Below are 22,399 nucleotides of genomic sequence, written 5' to 3' on the forward strand. Positions count from 1 at the left end.
TTACACCCTACACCTGAGGGAATAACCAAGCCTCACCCCAAACCCTTCTTGTGTCTTGAAAATTCTGCCACCTCAGACATCAGTTCAATCTCCAAGACGTTCTTTTTGGTCCAAATTTTGCTGAATTTGGAATCAGGAAAGGATGTGCCTTGGTCTTAGGGATGGAAAAAGGAAGTAGAAAATGGATTAGGGCATGTGGGTGGGCAGGTGGGCCGGGGCACGGGGCAGGTGGGACAGAGCCTGGAGAGAAAAACAGGTGCTTCAGCTTCAAGGCACCCCTCCATCGTATTTCCCCCCTAATTCACCTAAAATGTTAACACACTTGGTGCCTCAGAACTTAATTTTCTCCCAATGATCATATAGATCAACCTATACATTCCTTGTAAAAACAAAAAGTCCTTAGCTCTACTTGCAAAATAGTAACCCTGACCTCATTGTGTTAAAAGTAAATCTGACTTCTTCTTTTCTTGGTTTTAATTATAAATGGTCCCCACATTAACTCAGATGCTTCTGCTGATTCCAGAACAGATGGCCTTTTATTGAAGTCATTTCTCTCTGGTCATAATTTTCCCAAACATGTGACCTGTTTTTGTACAGAGAATACCTTAAAAAGGGGAACAAACTCAATTTTGGAATCTCTTCATCTTTCTACCCACTAGTTCCCCTCAACCTGCTTTTCACTTCCTCGAAGCAAGAATTATTTTTACCTTCTCCACAGCTCTCCAACTACTGAGCACAGCGTAACTCTCAGTGCATGTGTGTGTTGAACTAACCCGCAAAGAATGACAGTTGATGTGGAGGAAACTTCTTGATAGTGGCAGTGACAGAATTTCAGAATGGGCGGCCATGGGCAGGAACAGAATCCCTGGCTCTGGGGCTCCTTAAGAAGGGAGTGGATGTGAGGGCAAGAAGCGCCAAATCTCAAGAAAGGACTCTAGCTTCTCAAACAGTAACCTCTTTGGATAAATAACCCAGCCTGTGAACCGCCATCCAGTGCAAAGATGGAGGAAATGAGGAGGGGATGGGAGTAGAGGGAGAGACGTACAGGGAAGAGCCTGAAAGGAATGTCGGTCTTCTGCATGTGAGGAGACACTGATACTCTTCCGTGGTCGTTTCCACTCTCCTCCGGGAGCTTCCAGTTCAATTGTTTGCATCCGCGAAGCCATTCCCAGGTTTCTCTTCTCAATGAAGGGGAAGTTGAATGGATCTTGGAAGCCAAGGATGTCTTTAATTTGTCCATTTCAGGGACGAGGTCAGATGGGATCATACAAAGAGGGACATCAGCCTCTCTGCACAGGGTAGTTGAGTTCAAAGTTGAACTCGTCTTCCTAGAAGCAAGAAGGCAGGTCAGAATGTTCAGAGATGCCTGTGGGTCTCCATGGAGAGTGGCTAGAACCGTCCTCTCTCGTGCTCTTGCCCCCCACTCTTGAAGATCTCCTCTGGGAAGGTTCCCGGGTGCTGCTGGTTTGCAATCGCCTTACTTCCTTTCTCTCCAGCAGGTGGCGCCATAAGATTCAAGATGCTTTGGAAAATCCTCAAGACCCCAATTCCTCTGAAGCTTGGTTTGGGGAGAAGAAGCCTCAACTCAGCTCCTAGATATGAGAAAAGAACGTGTGGAAAACATTGAACATGGAATAAGCATGTATTGGCTAAGTTAAAATAGTTCGAGACTGAAGAGGTAGGGATAATAAGAGGGGTAAGGAGGTCTGTGGTGGCCTGGAGAGAGACTACACATTCATTAGACATTCATTAAACCGCCCTCATTAGACACTTTTCCTCCTTAAAGACTAGACAGAAGCATTTCAAAATGTTAATAGGTTGATGAGCCCACAGAACGTTTTTCCACTATTTTACCGACAAAATTTTCCAAATTTTCTGCACAAAGTAGATCTTCATTTCATACCTACCAAATATTAAATATTATTACAAAAATCTGTTTTATATCAATATTCAATATCTAAGTTATACTGGTTCTGTTATCTCTGTTTGTAAGTAGTGAGTGACAAAATCTGACTTCTCTTGGATGATTGGGCATGTTGGAGATCATTGTGCTCGTTGCTGTGGATATTATGTGTCCTGATGCCATATTGGTAAGACATACAGAACATGAACCCTTCTATCACCCACGCTATAGAGTTGTGTCCATGTCAAGCTTCCAGTTCTCCCAAGTTAAAGCATTTCTCTCATTCATCAAAGACATATTCTAGAAAAGTTTTAAACAATGGGGTTACATGAATACTAATCCAACGGTATGAGGAGAGACCAGGGTTGGGAAATCAGTTAGGAGTCCGTTATCATGGTTTAGGAGTCAAAAGCATGATGGCAGTGAGTATTAAGGAAGAAATGGAAGCAAGAGGTATTCTAACAGATGGGTACAGAGGGTTTAGTAATGGATAAGCAGTTCAAGGGGAAAAGAGGAATCAGTAATGGGGACAAGGTAGACTGGGGCGCCTGGGTGGCTCGGTCAGTTAAGCGGTTAAGCGTCTGACTTCAGCTCAGGTTACGATCTCCTGGCTCAGGAGTTCGAGCCCCGCGTCGGGCTCTGTGCTGGCAGCTCAGAGCCTGGAGCCTGCTTCGGATGCTGTGTCTCCTCTCCCTGCCCCTCCCCTGCTTGTGCTCTGTCTCACTCTGTCTCTCAAAAATAAATAAATGTAAAAAAAAATTTTTAAAAGATTAACAGGATATGTTGGGTCATTAAAATAGCGTAACTCCTATTAGTGAATATAGTAAATGTTAATATTATAGCAATTTTGGGGGGGGGGGCGCCTTGGTGGCTCAGTCGGTTAAGCATCTGACTTTGGCTCAGGTCATGATCTCACGGCTCATGAGTTCAAGCCCTGCATCAGGCTCTGTGCTGACAGCTGGGAGGCTACAGCCTGCTTTGGATTCTGTCTCCCTCTCTCTCTGCCCCTCCCTCGCTCACACTTTGTCTCTCTCTCCTTCAAAAATAAACATTAAACAAAAATTTTTTAATGACAGCAATGCCTTTATTTTAAAAAACATACAGGGCACCTGGATGGCTCAGTTGGTTAAGCGTCTGACTCTTGATTTCAGCTCAGCTCATGATCTCACCATTCATGAGTTCGAGCCCCACATCAGGCTTTGCAGTGACAACACAGGTCCTGCTTGGGATTCTCTGTCTCTATCTCTCTGCCTCTCTATCTCTCTCTCAAAAATAAATAAATAAACATTTTAAAACTATACATATACAAATTATCTATTTGCAAAAATTAGAACTAAAAAATTAAGGGAACTCAAAAGAAAGGGTTCCATAGGATTTCCCTGGTCCCTGTGAATGTGACCTTACTTCAAAATAGGGCCTCTGCAGACGTAATCAATTTAAAATGATGAGTTCATACAGAATCAGGTGGGCCCTAATCCATTGTGACCAGAGTCCTTTTAAGACAAGAACAAACATTGGGGCACCGGGGTGGCTCAGTCAGTCAAGTGTCCGGCTTTGGCTCAGGTCATGATCTCACACTCTGTGAGTTCGAGCCCCGGGTATAGGGCTCTGTGCTGACAGCTCGAAGCCTGGAGCCTGCTTCGGGTTCTGTGTCTCCCTCTCTCTCTACCCCTGCCCTGCTCACGCTCTGTCTCTCTCTGTCTCAAAAATAAGTAGTCCTTTAAAAAAGAATACAAAAAGACAAGAACAGACATAAAAACAGACACAGAAAGGAGACAGCCAGGAGAGGATGGAGGCAGAGAGCAGCAGCATGCTGCCACAAGTCAAGTCCAGAGCTACCGGAAGCTGGGAGACTCCTCCTCCAGAAGCATAGGAGACAACACGTCCTGTCTACACCTTCATTTCAGACTTGTAGCCTCCAGAGCTAGGAGGGACTACATTTCTGTTGTTTTAAACTGCCCACTTTGCTATGGCAGGACTGGAAACTAATACAGTCCCTCTTGAACGCTCAGAGCACACGAGGAGAGGTAGATGTTTAGTTTTGAAGGCGGGGTGGATATTACAGGATTATGTCACTATGGAGAGCCACATGCCATGTAAAGTTACCCGTGAAACAGATGGGGAGATTAGGAGCGTGTTGGTCCAATAACTCTGTGTACTTTTTCCTTGATAAGGGTGGCTGCTGCCCTTATCACTGTGTGATGAAGGCTGAAGCCTCGTCACCAGAAACAAAGAGGTGTTTGGCCAGCCCACGCTCCTAGCACACCCCATCCCCACCAAAGAAACATGTCCTAGGCACCTCAGTGTACCCCTTCCTCCCTGATGAAGGCTGCTGGTGCTTGGAAGGCCAACAAGCTCACAGAATGTTCCAACATAACACGGGAAGACAAAAGACAAGAAGCTCATCTATAAATCGAGAATGAGCCAGCTGTGGAGACAAAAGGGGAAAAGGAGTCAAGTTTCAATAATATGAGATAACCATGACAAGCACGGATGTGTCCCGTAGGCTACAGTCTTCCCCACTCGAAATGTTAGTAAGACATTTGGCGTTCTCTTACAAAAAACCACTCTCCCCTTTTCAGTGTGGTAAGAGAAGCCCCAACATCCTCTTGGTTATTAATTAACAGGAAAATTTGAAGGTTGAGTTGTGTAAGTTTCCAGGGAAGATTATTTAACTTGCTGAGTATTTTTTTCCTAAGGAAGTTTTAATTCAGCAAACACGCACTGAACACTTACCTGCTGAAGAGACCAAGAACTTTTTTCAAGTCTCTGCTCTCAAGGAGTATGCACACCGGTGGGAGAGACAGACAAAGAAATAAATAGCTAGAGGATACTGACGTTTTAAAAAATTGCAGTGCAATAACGGTCCCTGTTGGGGGTTGTGATAATAATAACATAGTGGTAATAATAATGTCGAATGTACTATATGTTTTACATACGTTAAGGGAGCAGAGAGAAAAGTGTGCCCAGCTCCCTCTGGGGTGATAAAGGTGCCCGTCTGTCCCATTGGCAAGCTCCTATTCCTCCAAAGAGCCAAGGGAGGGAGAAAAGGGCCAGCAAGAGACCTGGAGCCTCAGGAATTCATGTAGTCTTTGCAGAAATGCCAACAGCACAGGAGATGATGTGGGAGAGCGGGACACGAGGCCGGGGCCGTATCTTGAAAATCTGTGTGTGAGCCTCATTCCCTGACCCAGGTGTTTCCAGACTGGTGTCCATAAACACATGGGGGGATTTTGAACTTCTCTGTAAGAACGCATGCATGCATGTGATGGTGCCTTGTTTCAAATATCATCTAAAAAACATCATATTAACATATTCTGACCATCTGGATAAACCACCTTATAAGAGAGCACTGCCAGTGATTTCAGGCTTTGCATTTGCATTTAGAACAACGTTTGCCCCAAGCAGTGCTTATTTGATTGTAGCCTGTCACATACTAAGTGTGGTGAACATTCAAAAACAAAAAACAAAAAACAAAAAACAAAAACAACAGACAAACAAAAGCCACATTGCCCAGTCTTTTTTGAAGCTAGCTCAAGTTCAAGCCAACAAGTCAGGTATGAGCAGAAGTACCTTGTGACAGCTTCCAGGAAAATTTCTTTAAAAAAAAAAAAAAAAAAAGATGTCTATATGTGTTTATTTATTTTGAGACAGAGAGCGCGAGCCACTGGGGGAGGGGCAAAGAGAGAAGGAGAGAGAGAATCCCAGGCAGGCTTTGCAGTGACAGCACAGAGCCTGACGTGGGGCTCAATCCCACGGACGAAGAGATCATGACCTGAGCCAAAATCAAGAGTCAGATGCTTTACTCACTGGGCCACCCAGGCACCCCAGGGAACCTTTCTTAACAGCAAGGTGATTTTCTCTATATGTTCATAAGGTGAAGTTTACCACTGTGTTGTTCCAATGGCCCATGTCCTTATTGATTCTTAACTGATTCTGTTAATTACTGATACAGGCGAATTAACCTTTTCCACTGTGATTCTGGGTGTCTGTTTTTTTCTTATACCTATTTCAATTTTCACCTTATAAATATCAAGTTCATGTTCGGGGGAACAATATGAAAATATTTGGATCATCTCAGTAACCATCATTTAATAGAGAAATTTCACATGATTTCCTCATTTCTATTTGTATTTAGATTTATAACCATTTCGGTGCCAGTAGCGTTCTTTAAAAAAAAAAACAAAAACAAAACTCAGTCTTTTAATTAGAGCATTTAGTCATTTGTATCCACAATTCCTGATATATGTTTGGACTTAAATTTCCACCTTATTTTATACATTCTTCTTTCCCCATCTTTCTCTCTCCCTTTTTAGACTGTTTTTTCCACTGGCATTCTTATCCTGTACCAGTTTGTAAATCATACTCTCTTATTTAATCCTTTTAGTAGTTATCCCAGACATGGTAACATGAATCTTAGTTTACAAGGAATGTAATGTTAATAAGTGTTTTTATTCTTCTCTTGGACGATGGAAGAAACTCAGGACATGTCACCACCCTCCTCCTTTGAAAGCCCCATACTTTACTACTGTGCATTACATATCTTATTTTCCAAATCTCAGGTTTATAGAGCCTGTATTCATTTAGATGTACCCACATATTCATACTCTGCCCTTCATTCCTTCCTGAATGTTGGCCCTACATCTAGGAACATTTCCTTCTGCCTCAAGTACATCCTTTAGAATCTTATTTAGTGCAGAACAAATTCTCTGTTTTGTTCGTCTGAAAATATCTTTTACTGTGTATAGAATTTTAGGCTGAGGGTGCCTGGGTGGCTCAGTCGTTAAGCATCTGACTTTGGCTCAGGTCATGATCTCACAGTTGGTGAGTTCGAGTCCCACATCGGGTGAGCACGATCCCCGCTTTGAGTAAAAACACGAGACCCAGGTGAGCCCTCTCTCTCTCTCTCTCTCCCCAGCTCACTTGTGCCCTCTCTCTTAAAAAAAAAAAAAAGAATTTCAGATTGATAATGTTCTCTTTCAGGATATTGAAGATATCCCACGGTTTTCTGATTTCCGTTATTGCTGTTTAAAACTCAGCTAAGGGGCGCCTGGGTGGCTCTGTCGGTTAAGCAGCCGACTTCGGCTCAGGTCATGATCTCGCGGTCCGTGAGTTCGAGCCCCGCGTCGGGCTCTGTGCTGACTGCTCGGAGCCTGGAGCCTGTTTCAGATTCTGTGTCTCCTTCTCTCTCTGACCCTCCCCCGTTCATGCTCTGTCTCTCTCTGTCTCAAAAATAAATAAACGTTAAAAAAAAAATAAAAAAAATAAAAAATAAATAAATAAAACTCAGCTAAAAGTGTACCTATCACTCCTTTGAATATGGTCAGTCTTCCCCTCAATCTGGCTGCCTCAAAAAAAAAAAATTGTAACTACTTGTTATGGAAATTTTAAAACATGTTCATAATTAGAAGGACTCATCTAATAAACCCTTTCATGCCCACATCCCAGCTTCAATAATTAGCATTTTTGCCACTTTCGTGTCCGCTCTTCCCACATATGCACACACTTAGGCACTAGTTTTAGGATTTTATTTTTACTGGTGTATTTTAGAACAGATACAAAATATTATCTCAGGTCTTTTCATCTGTAAAGCCTTCAATATGCACCTCGAACTGATAAGGACTTTATTAACATAAGAGCCAAGCCATTATCACAACCAGTCAAATCAGCAAAACCCCTTAACTCTTCTAATACCCATTTTCTGTTCACATTTCCTGCTTGTCCCACAGGGGCTTCTCACAGCTGGTTGGTGGGAATCAGGATCTAAAGAAGTCCACACATCGCCTCGGTTGTTATTTCCCTTAAGAGGATTTTGTTAGAAGCGGCCCTTTCTTGATTTTTTCTCCCCTTGCTGTACGCTTGTCAGAAAAACAAAACGAAACAGATAATTCTTTAGAAAGACCCACATTCTAGATTTGGTGTTCTCTAGCTGTTGGTTAATTTCTTCACATTGCTATGAATTGTCAGTCAGACCTAGAGGTTTGATTGGGTTTGAGTTCAGAATATTTGAGGCAAGTGAATTTTTTCAGCGTATTCATGATGAATAAAAGGTTTGCTTTTCCCTGTTTAGCGGCTCTAAGATTAAACCATGGTTTCAAAGTGTGTCAGCTGATGCCTCCATTATGAAGTCCCCCCTCGACCTTCCAGCCAAGGTTTTAGAACCACTGAGGACTGTTGCCTAGATTTGTGACTTCAACAGAGACTTAAAAGCAATTGTTTTCTTACTGCTCTTGTTCCTTCTGAGCAAGTAGCTGCAAACCTTCTAGAAAACCTCTCCTCCATCTACTCTTTCAGTGTCCTAAAAATACAGTTTGTACAGGAAAGACAGCATAGATGCTGGATCCTTTCCCTCTTAATGTTCAGGACAGAAAATTAAGGTGCGTGAGCCACCTCCAAACACAGTTGGTCCGTAGAGCCTTTTCAGGATTCTTGTGGCTTTCTTCTTCTTCTTCTTCTTCTTCTTTCTTCTTCTTCTTCTTCTTCTTCTTCGAAAAATCAGCTTTACTTGAATGTTCATCCAATAAAATTCAATGTTGAGTATACAGTTTGAGGAGTTCTGATGAACGAAATATTTATGCAAACGCATCACAGTCAGGATTAGAACATCTCCGGACGCTGGCGGTTAAGCATCTGACTCTTGATTTTGACTCAGGTCATGGTCTCACGGTTCATGGGATCGAGCCCCGTGTCAGGATCCACAGGGACAGCACAGAGGCTGCTTGGGATTCTCTTTCTCCCTCTCTCTCTGCCCCTCCCCCGCTCTCTTTTTAAATCAATCAATCAATCAATCAATCAATATTTTTTATAAGATTAGAACATCTCCAGGACCCCCCAAAAACTTTTCTCTTGTCCTTTCAAGTCAATCTGTGCTCCCCACCCTGGCTCCAAGCAGCCTCTGTCTGCTTTCTATCACATTGTCTATGTTTCCTAGAATGCTCTATAAGTGAAATCACCCAGATTTAGTCTTTTCTATGGGCATCTTTCTCTTAGCATAATGTTTTTGCGATTAATCTATGCTGTTTCATGTGTTGGTAGTTCTTTTTATATGAATATACCCCATTTTATTTGTTAATCCACAGTTTTGTTGGACATTTTATCCTTGCATAAGTAGATCAATACTCTGCCAAAGACTCGAAGGGACCCCTCTGCAGATCTCTGGACCTCCTACCCCCTCCCGTGTATTTACGTCCTGTTTGGTACTCTGTTCTGTACCTTCACCCTCTGCAGCCTGCCCAAACCCCATTGTCTGGATGCTCAACTCAAAGGGACAGTTGGGCTCTGTCTTGGTTGCCCCTTCCTGAACCACAGCCTGAAAACTTCTTCTAGGCACTAATTTAGGGCAGGTACAGAGCTCACCTTGTTTGTATCTTATCTCAGGGGGATCACAAACATGCATTGTCTGTCCAATGTCTGAAAACAGTCGCTTTATATATTTTGTTCAGTCTCCCAGGTTTTTAAGGGAGAAGGGCAATTCCTGTAGAATTCAATCCTTCATGGTGGAAGCAGAAGCCTCCTGAATCTTTTTGACAAGTTGAAATTCGTTATTTTTTCAATCAACTTTACTGAGGTATAATCTATATACTTTAAAATTCACAGTTGATGTCTCCAGGTTGTTGATTTTGACAAATGCATGCAACATATAATCACCTCTATCTCCCCCAGAAAGTTCCCTCATTCCTTTTTGCCATCAGTCTTCATCCACACTTCTCAACCTGGGCAACCACTTATCTACTGTCACTACAGAGTAATTGCATCTGTCCTGATATTTTAAATATATAGAATCATTTTGTCTTTTGTAACTGGCTTCCTTCACCAGTATCATGTCTGAAGATTTATTCACATCATTGTATGTAACAATGTTTTGGCTTTTTTATTTCTGAGTACATGCTTTCATTCCTTTTGGTTAAATACCTAGGAGTAGAATTGCTGGGTCTTATGTAAGTATATGCTAAATTTTATGAGAAATTGCCAAACTCTTTTCCAAAATGGTTACACAATTTTACATTTCCAGCAGCAAGGCCTAAAAGTTTTCAATTGCTCTGTATTATCACCAAGAATGGTTTTGCCACTTTTTAAAACTTCAATTTAATCTCAATACTGAATATAAGTGGTGAAGGTAGACATCTTTGCTTGGTCTGTGATCTTATGAGAAAGAATTCAATCTTTCACAATTAAGCACAATTGTTAGCTATCAGTTTTTCATAGCTATCCTTTATGAGACTGAATAAGTTCCCTCTCAGTCTTGGTTTGCTAACAGATTTTACCAAGAAGGAATTTTGGATTTTGTCATCCTTTTTATTTATCAAGGGAGCTAATTATATACTTTTCTTTATTCGTCTGTTAATATGATGATTCACATTGATTTATTTTCCAATGTTAATCACACTTCCATTCTTGGGATAACCACATTTGGTCATAATGAATTATCCTTTTTATATATTTGATATATTTGATAACATAGACCTTTACATTTATGATCACAAAGGATGTTGGGGCACCTGGGTGGCTCAGTCAGTTAAGTGTCCAACTTCAGCTCAGGCCAGGATCTCACACTCCGTGAGTTTGAGCCCCACGTCAGGCTCTGTGCTGACAGCTCGGAGCCTGGAGCCTGCTTCAGATTCTGTGTCTCCCTCTCTCTCTGCCCCTCCCCTGCTCAGGCTCTGTGCCTCTCTCCCTCTCTCAAAAAAGGAATAAACAATTTTAAAAAAAAATTTTAAAGAATGTTGTTCTATAGTATTCATTTTTCTTGTAATGTCTTTTTCTGGTTGTGGTATCCAGGTTAGGCTAACCTCATAAAAATAATGCCTCCTTTTCAATTTTCTGGGAGAGTTTCTGTAAAATTGGTATTAGTTGCTCCTCAAATGTTTGGTAGAATTGCCCAGTTTACTGTGCGGGAAGGTTTAAACTACAAATTCTGTTTGTTTCATCTGTATGAGGGTATTTAGTTGATCAATGTCTTTGAATGATCTTTGGCATTTTATGTCTTTCAAGGAATTTGTCTTTTTCATCTAGTTTGTCAAATTGTTGGTGTAAACATATTTATAATACTCTATTAGCTTTTTACTATCTATCGAGTCTGTAGTGATGTCCCCTCTGTTATTTCTGATATTGGTAAATGTTGTCTTCTCTCTTTATTACTTTTTTTTTTTTTTTTTTTTTTTAGCAGTTAGATTTTGTATACTTTGGAGTCGTTCTATTCGTGTTTCTTTTGCTTGGGATTCATTGAGCTTCTTGAATTTGGTACTCCTCCCTGCTGATCCTAGCTGCCTTGTTTTACTGGACTTCTAGCTCTGTCTCCTCAACTCAGGGAATCCACTGCCTGTCTGCCCATTCCTATGATGTGGCCTGCAAACTCTTTCCAGCAGTAAGCTTGGCAATCATAAAGATCCCTGGCTTGTTTCTGCTCTCTCAGGGACTGCTATCCTATCTGTCTGATGTCCAATGGAACAAAAAAATCATTTCATGAATTTTGTCTGATTTTTACATTGTTTCATATAGAAGAGTAAATCTAGTTCCTGCTACTCCATCTTTGCTGGAAACAAGGAACTAACTTCTACTGAATATCTACTATGCACAAACACTTTTCATTTCTTCTTTCATTCAATTCTATTAGAAGTCCTATGATGAACATACACTATTAGTCCTTTTCACAGATGAGGAAACCAGGGAATACGACAAATTAATGAACAAAGTCATACATCGTATTAAATGACAGAACTAGGGGCAACTGGATGCCTTGGTAAGTTAAGCATCTGACTCTTAATTTCAGTTCAGGTCATGATCTCATGATTCGTGTGTCAGACTCTGAGCTGACAGCACAGAGCCTGCTTGGAATTCTCTCTCTCCTTCTCTCTTGGCACCTCCCCTGCTTGTGCTTTCTCTCCCTCTCAAAATAAATAAATAAATGTAAATAAATGAATAAATAAATAACAGAATTATTTGATCACAGATGTGTTTTACTACAAAAGGACGCTACCTCCACATAAAGCAGAGAGACAGAAAAGTGCATGAATGCAAATAAATAAAATACACTCTGTAAAATTTATTTTAATCATAACTATTTAAATGATCAGTTGAAACTGCCCCTTTTTCTAGTGGTGACAGCAAGATGTGATCTGGGAATGACAATTTTACATTTCCAATGACTATCTTTGTTGATTTTCCTTTCTTGCCCTTTAATGGTATCATGGGCAGGTTCTCCACATCTCCGGCCACTTTGGCTATAAAAAGTCCAGTCCACTTTGAAGTTCCAATCCCATATGCAGTCTAAACCCTTCCCTCACTAGACTCCAAGGGACTTGGGAGAGAATTTACCAGTCTTCCTTCTCCAACCCCTGGGGTGGCACGAGGAACATGGTCTTGTTTTGTATACTTCCCCTCCCTGTCTTCTCAATATCTGACCCCTCTGAGGTTGAGGGGTCAAAGGGGAACAGAAGAGGCAGAGCTCTTCCTGTATAACGGCTGCTTGGGTGGTGCTGAGGCACTACTAGTCTTTCCCTGACCTGTGAGGTTCCTATTTTCCTGCTGTGCTCTGCTCTTAAGATGTATTTTCACGAGGAAGCTCACCTTCAGTCAGCTCTCTCTGTCCCTGCTCCTTTGGCCCGGCGTGTGGTTCTATACCCGCTCTGGTGAAGTATTACCTTACTTGACCTAGAGTCTTCCATGGTTTCTGCCTCCTTCTATAACCCCTCTGCCCCTTCACGTGGAGCCAGGAAGCTGCCGAGGTCCTCTTTGGCACTCTCAAAGGACCAAGGGGAGCTAGGATGGGTTTGGCCACCATTCCCTTGCACACTCACCACACTAAGGCTCATTCCTGTCCTCCAGCCTTGGATTATCTCTCCAAGCCTCCCTTCTCAGCTCTCTCTCAAGATGACACGGAGTAAGCAGCTTTTCTAAGAAATCCCTCACCATCATCAGCCCTGGCGGCAGCGAAGGGGAATATTTCTGAGGTTCTGTGGGTCATCGAGTCCCTCTGGGGAGCGAGCTGCCAGTCTCTTCCCCTGCTGGCACTCTAAGCTCTAGGTTGGTATTCTTGGAATCCCCAGCGCCTTCATTTAAATTCTGGAGGTGAGAGAATTACCTCATGGGAAGGGATGGGAAGGGAATTACCTCCTGCTGAGAGAATAATGGCTTTCCCCTTTCCCTCCCCCTGTCCCCAGTAATCTCTTCATAATAGCTTGTTTGCTAGGTGATGACTGTGGGTAATAGGGCTGTTTTCAGTCCTCTCAGCAAGCTCTGGGGGGGGGGGGGATGGACAGGTCCTAGGACTGGCAATCCTCTTTAGACTGACACAGGAGTGCCTCTTGTTTTCCAGCAAAGCCCCACCCCACCCCCCGACCCCCGGCAACAGTAAAAATCCCACTTAATATCCTGTTCTACAACCCGTAGTTCAACTGGCCTTCTGCCGCAGCTCTCCAAACTCTGATGACAAAAGTCAACTTCAAGTTCAGTTTGCCTAATTCTGTGGTCACAGCTGAAAATCTCAAGAAGCTATGAAGTACACAAGACGCGTAGAAGCCCGAGAAAAGTCAGCAGGGTGTGCAACAATGCAGAAAGAAACAATTCACGACTCTCGCCACAAAATGTGCACATTCTGACCAAGGCAAAAGCCAAAACCAAAACCGGGTGCCTTCTCTGGGAGCGTGATTCCCAAGAGGCAGGAAGGAGTGTAGTGGGCGGGGGGAGGGGAGGGTATGGCAAACCAGGAGGAAAAAGAGAGGGGGGGCGGGGAAGGAGAGAGACTGTGAGTACAGCAAGACACTCTCTGCTTTCATTCTTGGTTCCCATGGACACAACCCAGAAGGAGCGCTGTGGGCCCCGCTCTGGGAGGGCTGGAAGCTGGCAGTCTTCCTTAACTCACAGAGCTATTTAGAGCACTGGGATTGGTGCCCGTGTCCAGGGAGTTAGCATGCCCGTGTAGGGGAGGTGGCATGGGAGAGAGCTTAAATCGTATTCAAACATTCTACCCCCCACCCCCGCCCGGCCTCTCCCTCCTCGCTCCTCAACACCAAACTCCTAAATTTTCTGAAGGAAAACAAGTGCATTAATCCAGTCTCAGCCTCACGCCGCAAAAGATACAAGCAGCATTCTCCCGGTGAGCAACCTGGCTTTGTAGGTAAGTGCCACCCACCCGTCCTTTGTTTAAAGTTCAGTCTACACTTAGACTATAAAGCAAGCTGTCTTAACGCGTCTTTCCTGGGCCCTGGCCTTATCCTCCCTTTCAACGCCAAGCTTTCTCCTGCATTATTATCACCAAAGCTCCATCGATAGCGATGCATTTATATCCTGGGCACATATTGTGCTCTCAGCGCTGAACATGTATTGCAAAGGACTCCAAGGCCAGGAAGGTGTGTCCAGCCTGTGTGTGCGATAGAGTTCCCCAGAGGAGGAAGCCAGCTTGGGCTTGGGGATCGGGGGACAAGAAGGGCAGAGACCATGGGGCTCTGAAAAGACGGGTGAGGGCGTCCAACCCAAGCTGTTTCACCAGTGCCGCCCAGACTGCTGGTCTGGGATGCCTGCACCGTTTTGTGACCAGTAGGTCCCGACCCTTCCCATATTCGAAATGTTGATTGTTCAGATTTGGTGTGGATCCTTGGATTCCACAGCCACAAGTCTGAAAGCCCCCTTGGGAGTAGACACTGTGACTCAGTCACCACCACCCTCAGCACTTAGCATAGCACCTAGCACCTGGTAGGCTAACAGGCTGCGTGGACCCATGCATGTGTGAATGAATGAACAGAAGGGGCCCCAGAATATCTCCGCCTAAGTCCCAGATCCTCTCTAGACCCCCGAGCAGGCTTTTTGGGGAGGCTTCAAGGAACAGAAGGATCTCTTTTATTGGGGGCATCATGCCTTACAGATGTAAAGTGTTTCTATTTTTTTCCCAAAGAGTTATTCGTATGCTTGATCTTCACGGCAGTGTGACTGGGGCCCTGGGGGACCCTATCATCTATCACTATCTTATTGACAAGGACACTGAGCCTCAGAGCAATGATTTTGCCCTCAATCTGGGAATCCATTAGGATAGGGCCAAAGTTCCCAATGGTGTGACTTCATCGAACGCTGAAACCTGATTGAAAGCTAGGGGTCTGGGTCCCCATCTTGCTCTATCGGGTGAATCGTGGGGCCTGGGAGAATCTTGTTTTACTGCCCCTAGATCGGGAAGAGGATGGAGAGGCACATGGTCGGGGGGCCTCTGTCTAAGCACTTCGATTTGGAGAGGAAGAACGCCAGGCAGGCCGACGCCAGGCTCAGCCAAAGACTGCAGAGACTGGAGCGGGTCTGCCTCTACCACATGAAGTTGCTGACCCGCGAGCAGAGACAGCTCCAGAAAGAACTGCAGAGGCTGCAGGAAGGTGAGGCCTCCGGCTCTGGGGAAAGGCAGGGCGGCGAGCCATCGGGCTGAGGCCAGAGTGACACCGTCACCTCCTAAGAGGGCTCTCTCAGGGGCCTGAATCCCAAGGAAGCAAGACCCTGACCCGACCTGGATTTCAGGCTGCCCTCCCTTCCACAGCCCTCCTTCCTCATGTACACAGCTCGCTGGAGAGGCTCACACAACAAGCCTTTTTGAGCTAATACCTCTCAGGCTTCCAGTCACTTCTGTGTTTCAGATGAGCTCTGCCTCGCTTAAGTTCTTCATTGCCTTCTTTCTTATGTCTCCTTCCGCTGTCCTTTCACTACATCTGGGTGGATTTGGTTTCACCTCTTTTTTTTTTTTTACACCTGGTCAACAACCATGGATTGAGCAACTGTCAATGTGCAAGCCGCCTTAGGAAAGGGAAGTGAAAACAGCCAAAAAAAAACCCCCCGGGCTTAGCGACCACAGAGCAGCTATCCTCGAACTGATGGCCGCCCTCCGAGAGGGCTGAGGACAGAGCATTCCGCCATTTTCAACACTCTCCAATGTTGGAGACACGGAGGGCCTCCTTGCCTTCTGGGCAAAAGGAACTTCTCAACCACCCTTCTTGGGCTTTAACGTGTGTTCCCACTAGAGCCTGCAGATCTGGCTTCGATTAGAAATTTTCAAATAAGCCATCGTGGTGTATTGGTACTGTGTTTTCTTTGACTCCATAAGCCAAAGGGCAAATATTTCTGTCATTTTCCCAAAGAGGCCTCTTTACCTATAAGCTGTGTGCTCCCATTCTTGATACCATTGCTCTTCCAAAACACCCCCAGTCTCCACAGAATAACCCTTTCCAAATGTATACATCACTTAGAAGGCTATCTGGTTCACAGAGACTATAGCGTTAAGTAGTGATAACAAAAATAATGTAACTAACTTCAAAAACTAGTTCCTAGTTCGTAGCTACTGGTCGTCGCAGAACGAAGGACTACACGGCGGTGTCCAGAATCTCGGACTTTCCAAAGCTGTCTACACCATTCAGTAAAAATTGAGAAGAAGAACTCCCTTCTCAATGATCCCATTAAAATATGGTGGCTTGGGGCATCTGGGTGGCTCAGTCAGTTAAGCGTCTGACTCTTGATTTCGGCTCAGGTCATGATCTCACAGTTTGTGAGTGTGGGCCCCCCTTGGGCTCTGTGCTGACAGCACAGAGCCTGCTTGGGATTCTGTCTTTCTGCCCCTCCCCTTCTTGTTCTTTCTCTCTCTCTCAAAATAAATAAAAATAAACTTAAAAAAAAAAACATGGTGGCTAAGAACATAGACTCTGGACCCAGACTGTCAGGGTTGAAACACTGACTCTGTCACTTCCTAGCAGTGAGGCCTTGGGTGGCTTGCTGGACCTGTCTGTGCCTCAGTTTCCTCACATGGAAAATGGGAAAGACGTTCCCTACCTTGTGAAGTTATCTGAGGATTCAGCAAGCACGTGGAACAGGACCTAAACACACAATCAGTGTCATGTAAGTGTTTTCTCCTAGGCCTTAATCAATCAGTCAATAAAAGATGATTACAGGATTAAACCTTGCTACTGCTTTGTTGAAAATTGCCACCGTTGTGTAGTTTATAGAAGCCGCATCCATCCTTGAAAGAATTAGGTTGTGATATTACTTCAAAATTCAGCATGCATGGGGGAGGGGAAGGAAAAAAAAAGTTAGAGAGGGAGGGAGCCAAACCATAAGAGACTCTTAAAAAAAAACCGAGAATAAACTGAAGGTTGGTGGGGGGTGAGAGGGAGGGGAAAGGGGGTGATGGGCATTGAGGAGGGCACCTGTGGGGATGAGCACTGGGGGTTGTATGGAAACCAATTTGACAATAAATTTCATTTAAAAAAAAAAAATCAGCATGGAAAGGATCCACCCCAGCTCGGCAAAACTACGGCCCTTCTCACTGAAGGCAGGTGCCGGAACTCAGAAGCTCTGAAAATGCTGCAGCATGTTCCAGAGGAAAACCAGGCATCGTGAATCAATGTAAACGTGTTTAGGTCTACACAGCTAATATGTGGACACAGGAGTGAAGAGTAATGTCCAAACAGCTGGTCTGGGGATTATTTCTAACCCAGGTTGGGTCTGAAAGATGACTCAGAGCAAGTAGCTGAACTTCTCCGCTTTCCATTTCCCTGTCTTAAATGGTTACAACAAACTAGACTAAGAGCTCACACACTGGCAAAGAATCTTCGAAGCCATCTGGCTCAATCCCACTTCCATTCTCAGAAAGGACACTGAAGGCCATACACCTATTTTCAGGGAGGGGGCGCTGGTCATGCAAAAGGCCAGGCCCCGAGGTAGGTGGCTGTGCTGGCCGAGTAGAGAGTTTGCCCCAGCGGCAGGGGGTGTGGGGAAAATCTGGACCAGGAGGCAGAAAACTGATTCAGGGGCCTCCAACTCTACGTCCTTCAGAAAGTTATATCCTCTCTAACCCTCAGACTTTTAGATGGTAAAGTTAAGGGAAAGGGGAAGAAATAATATATATTAAGTCTCAGTATTTATCAGGCACTGTACTGGGCAGTGTTTTCCCATGATTCACTCACCAAAATTGTTATTGAGATTCAACTATATGCCAGGTGATGGACTGTCTAAAGTGCATATTCCCAGCCCTCATCTGTAGAGATTTGGATCGGCAGGTTGGGAATCGGGCTCAAAAATCTACATTCGCAACTGAGGTGGTACTAAGGCAGATTATTCTGGGACAGGTATTTCGTGGACCGGACTTTACAAAGCACTGTGACAGCTACTCCCATAGATGAAGGAATGTAAATGTGAAAAAAACAAAACAAAACAAAAAACCATGGTCTGTGCCCCCTTCGATGTTCACATTTGATTTGGAAGGTAGCGGTGCTTGTGAAAAAATGATGATACAAGATACTAATTACTAAATTAGAGTTATTTGCATAGTAGGACACGAGTGTAAGAAGATTCCTATGTCTATCAAAGGAACTGAGGTGAGATCTCCCCAAAGAGGCAGAGTGTAAGCAGAATCTTAGAGGAGGGGGAGAATGAAGGGGTGGGGGGGGTGTGGTTTGTCATGAGCACATGTGGAGTGAGGCCACTCCTGCGAGAAGGAAGAGCACGTACAAACGCGTGTGCATGTGTGCACAAGGCTTGCTACAAACAGCCCGGTACTGAGGAGGCTAAGGGGCGAGGAGAAGATGAGGGAGGCGCTGTGTAGAGGCAAAGCGGTGTAGACAGTGTCTCTGATCACGAAGAGGGTGATGGGTCTTCCAAAAGAGTTTAGATTTCACCCTATCGCGTCTGGGAGTGGGGAGATGACACATTCCCTCTGGCTGCAATGTTTAGGAGAATTCCAAAGCCCAGGCCTAAACTAGGGAATCGGCCAAGTGAGGAAAAGAAGTATTTTGCGATATTCGGAAAGTGGAATTGTCAGAGCTTTGTGATTAATTATGCGTCCCGGAGGAACTAAAACCAGAGTCAAGAGTCTATTGCCTGGCACAGGGCAGGCATCCAAACAGCCTTGTGAGTTGGATAGCTGGAGGCATACAGGTGGCATGCCTCCACAGGAGAACCCTGGAGAAAGATCAAGTTTTGGAGAAAAGATACATTCGTTTCTGAGCCTGTTGGCCCAACAGGGCTAAACTGCAGAAGAATGGCCTGGGCGGGAGAAGTAGCTTAAAAATCTCCTGGCTTATAGGAAATAGATGAAGTCCTTACATGGTTCAGACCTACACACATACAGGCAGGCACGCACACACGCAAGCAGGTGACGGAGGAAGAAGGGCTCACAAAAGACTGTCTCTTGTCTCGACTACCTTCCAAGGCAATGATCGGATGAAACAGTATTAGGAGATGAATGTGAATTCTAGTCCCCTCATCTGGACATGTTCCCTCTGCCCGGTGCCTGCTAACCCCAGTGCAGGTTCAGGGAACCCACTCCCATTAAAGCAAACCAGTGCAAGACTTTCAACCCCAAGTGAGCAACTCATGAGGTGTCTTGAAAACTAACTGGGTCCTCCACAGCGACCATGACTACAAGATGCCGAAACATTTACTCCAAGAGTGAAAAACCCACTTACTCACAGCCAGCAGTTGCCGCTCGTGGTTTGGGCGAGAAGGAGGTCACATAATTGAGGTGAATGAAACAATAGGGCGCCATCTCTGGGTATCGCTCACACCTAGTTATTTTGCCTTGAAGACACCAGGCTTGTCAAGTACAACATTCAAAAGCAAAACCTCCACGGGCCCCACAGCCGGTTTAAACCTCTGATCTCAGTGTTTCTAAATCCTTATTAACATGTCGTAGGTCATGCCACACTGGGGGATAGCTGTAAGGTTTTCTGTCTTCATCCATCACGGCAGATCAGCCTTATGTGTATGTGGTCAGAGGGTATTCACATGCTCCTTCTTTGCCCAGAGTCCAGCATCCTTTCCCTTCTTCTCTTACTAGATTAGTTTTTAGGGCTTCCATAAGAGAGAACCACTAACTGGGTGACTTACTTATTGTCACATGGTTCTGGAGGCTACAAGTCCAAGATCAAGGTGTCCGGAAGGTTGATTCCTTCTGAGGCTGTGTGGGAAGGACTTCTTCTAGGCCTCTCTCCTTACAGTGTCGATGGCTGTCTTTCCCCTACATCTCTTCACACTGTCTTCCCTCTGTGTCTGTGTCCAAATTTCCCCTTTTTATAAGGCTACCAGCCCTATGGATTAGGGCTCCCCCTAATGACCTCATCTTAACTTGACTATCTCTGCAAAGGCCCTATTTCCAAATAAGATCACATTCTGAGGTGCTGTGGGGATTAGGACTTCAACATGTGACATTTGGGGAAGACACGATCAACCCATAACCCTTATTCATTAACTCAAAGCAGATATTGTCAAGAAAAAGCTCTCCTCTGATTTGCGGAATGGAATTCAGAAGAGACCAGAAGATGTCCTTGTGTCCTCACCACCAAGAGGGAAGAAGCATGGAGGTCCACACACTAATAACGTTAGGTAAGAGAATGCTTGCTAAACTCATGGAGATGCCATTGAATCCCTCTTCCCAACTGACCTCCCAAAGTCATCCTCTCCCTGAGAAAATGTTGCCTTTTCTCCTTAAGCAACAAGACACTTCCCCATTCTGTGACCACCCCCTTCTCAGCCACTTCATTACCTCAGCCGATACCAACTGAAGGGGACCGTGGTCTGACACCTGGAAAACTCAAAATATGGGCCTTCTTGTTGTTTTTCACAGATCTTTCTTCTTTTTACCTCCTTCCCCAGAGTGCTGGCCACCAACATGACCCAAGAAATGTACAGAACTAAGTCCCAGATGCCTCTTTTCCATCACGCTGGCTTCAAAGACGCCACGAAAAGCAAAGAGCAGTCGCTATCTCAAAATTACAGAGCTTCTCACTTCACAGCCGAGAAGCCACAAGCCCAAGAAGAAGATTTCATGAGCCCACCAAAAGGCAAAGACTCCAACAAGGGCATCTCTATTCTGTGTCAACATCAAGATGTCTCCATCAACACCCTAGACCAAGGCCCTGGTTCGAGCCCAGTTTGTGAAAGTAGAACAGCACACATGGATGAGACCAGACCAAAGGATGCCAGCCTAAACCCAGACCCCAATGCGGGGAAACAAAGTCCCTTGAATCCCATGGAATGTGCAAGAAACTTGAAAGGCGAGTCCGTCACACCTACCTTCTTAGAGCTGTTTGCTAAGGTCAGAAATGCCCACTACCTCCGGCACAGGGTCCCCCCGGAGTCTGAGAGATTGCTTAGCATTGGGGAGATATTCGGGCACAAGGAATCCTTACAACCCAGAACAGGACAGGAGTGTAAGAACAGGGTGAGCATCTAATTTCCTTCCTCTCTAACCACCTAGTGTAACCTCACAATAACTTGCTAAAAAGATGTATTCCTCAAGTAATTGTATATATACATACACATATATAGGTACACACACACACACACACATATACATATATGTCAATTTTATTTTAAACCCTCGGGTTTTTCTTTTTTTTCCTTTTACAGGGATATAATCTCTCACTGAATGAGCAATACAAGTATACAAAAAAGGAGGGGAGAGATGAATCTTCTGACAACACTTTAAGGGGTGCGCATATGTTGCGGATGTCGTCAAAAATATGAATCTACATTGACGACTAGACTTTTTTCGAAAGGAAAAATATGAAGGGTCCTGCTTACGTTGGCCACCCTTTTCTTATAGGAAGTTCTTATGGTGCCACCTTCTGGCACAATGACATAGCTCTTCTCTTCGAGTTCACATCTAACATCCATGCGGGGAGAGGGACTCAGTTGGAAACAGTTACCATCATGCGGTCTATAATTAAAACCTGCTCTCTCCTGCCACAGCCCTGGGCTCATCGGGAAGTCCTTGCCTCACCTCTTTCCTTTCCACGTGGCTCCATTTTAGCTTTCTCATTCTCGTTTCCACGTGCTCATATCACACTTTCTGGATCCTAATAACAGAATAATACACAGTTTACAACATTTCCTCTAACATCTGACGTTTCTCTCAGAAGCAAAGCAACAGAGGAAGGCGGGCCGGGGCGACAAAACCGATTCATGGATACTGAATGTATTCACACTGGCCCGTGACCAAGCTAGCAGGAACAGGGTCACATAGTTTACAGAACCCCTCTGCAAAGTGCCCCCAGCCCTTTCTTTTACGTCCTTCCTTCGTTCTTCCTCCTCGTCTTCTGCTTAAACCCCATCTGTCTCCATTACAATCACCCTCCAAGGGTGAATTTCCAAAAATGATTTATCCTACTTCTACGTGAGCCTTTTCTCTGGCTCAGCCACTGGAGGACGGGCCATCACCAAGGCAGCCGGGAGGGTGGCCCCAGCCTGAGCCTCTGCTCCACACGCCATCAAATCCTCCACTCCAAGGACACCTCAGTCTTGTGAGCTCGAGAAATAAACATTCTGCACATGCCTCCTCATAACTGTGCTTGTGTCTTCATAGACCTGACGGGCCCGGATCTGTCTGTGCTTCTAACGCCAGTATTTTGGACATGCTACTTTGAATGACATGTGATGCACTGCCACAAAATTGTGCATTTCCAGGGGCGCCTGGGTGGCTTAGTCGGTTAAGCGTCCCACTTCGGCTCAGGTCATGATCTCATGATTTGTGAGTTC

At 44.7% G+C, this 22,399-nt stretch overlaps 1 protein-coding gene and 1 long non-coding RNA gene across 4 annotated transcripts in view; one reads left to right on the plus strand and one right to left on the minus strand.

Annotated features, from left to right (window-relative positions):
* Positions 1 to 1,044: 1,044 nt before the first annotated feature.
* The window catches only part of LOC122212194, a 31,140-nt gene continuing 9,785 nt past the window's right edge, over positions 1,045 to 22,399 (minus strand). For 2 of the 3 annotated variants that reach the window (XR_006199053.1, XR_006199051.1), the window contains exon 4: positions 1,045 to 1,592. This is a non-coding gene — a long non-coding RNA (uncharacterized LOC122212194). Of the gene's footprint in view, positions 1,593 to 16,696; positions 16,741 to 22,399 lie in introns of all 3 variants that reach the window. The other variant, XR_006199052.1, reaches the window with a different exon arrangement.
* On the plus strand, positions 13,651 to 21,721 carry CCDC190 (coiled-coil domain containing 190). The gene is made up of 5 exons (XM_042925928.1): positions 13,651 to 14,018; positions 15,060 to 15,258; positions 20,122 to 20,245; positions 20,516 to 21,083; positions 21,272 to 21,721. Exons 2-5 carry the CDS (start codon positions 15,072 to 15,074, stop codon positions 21,386 to 21,388), a joined length of 996 nt encoding a protein of 331 aa, XP_042781862.1. The 5' UTR covers positions 13,651 to 14,018; positions 15,060 to 15,071; the 3' UTR covers positions 21,389 to 21,721.

Source organism: Panthera leo, chromosome F3, assembly GCF_018350215.1.
Source record: "Panthera leo isolate Ple1 chromosome F3, P.leo_Ple1_pat1.1, whole genome shotgun sequence".
NCBI classification, from domain to species: Eukaryota; Metazoa; Chordata; class Mammalia; order Carnivora; family Felidae; genus Panthera; species Panthera leo.

What these genes read in the sequence shown, in the direction of transcription:
- CCDC190 (XM_042925928.1), top strand. Translation starts at nt 15,072, where the DNA reads ATGGAGAGGCACATGGTCGGGGGGCCTCTGTCTAAGCACTTCGATTTG. An exon ending in ACTGCAGAGGCTGCAGGAAG is followed by an intron (nt 15,259 to 20,121) that starts GTGAGGCCTCCG and finishes AACTCAAAGCAG; the next exon opens with ATATTGTCAAGAAAAAGCTC. An exon ending in GACAGGAGTGTAAGAACAGG is followed by an intron (nt 21,084 to 21,271) that starts GTGAGCATCTAA and finishes TTCCTTTTACAG; the next exon opens with GGATATAATCTCTCACTGAA.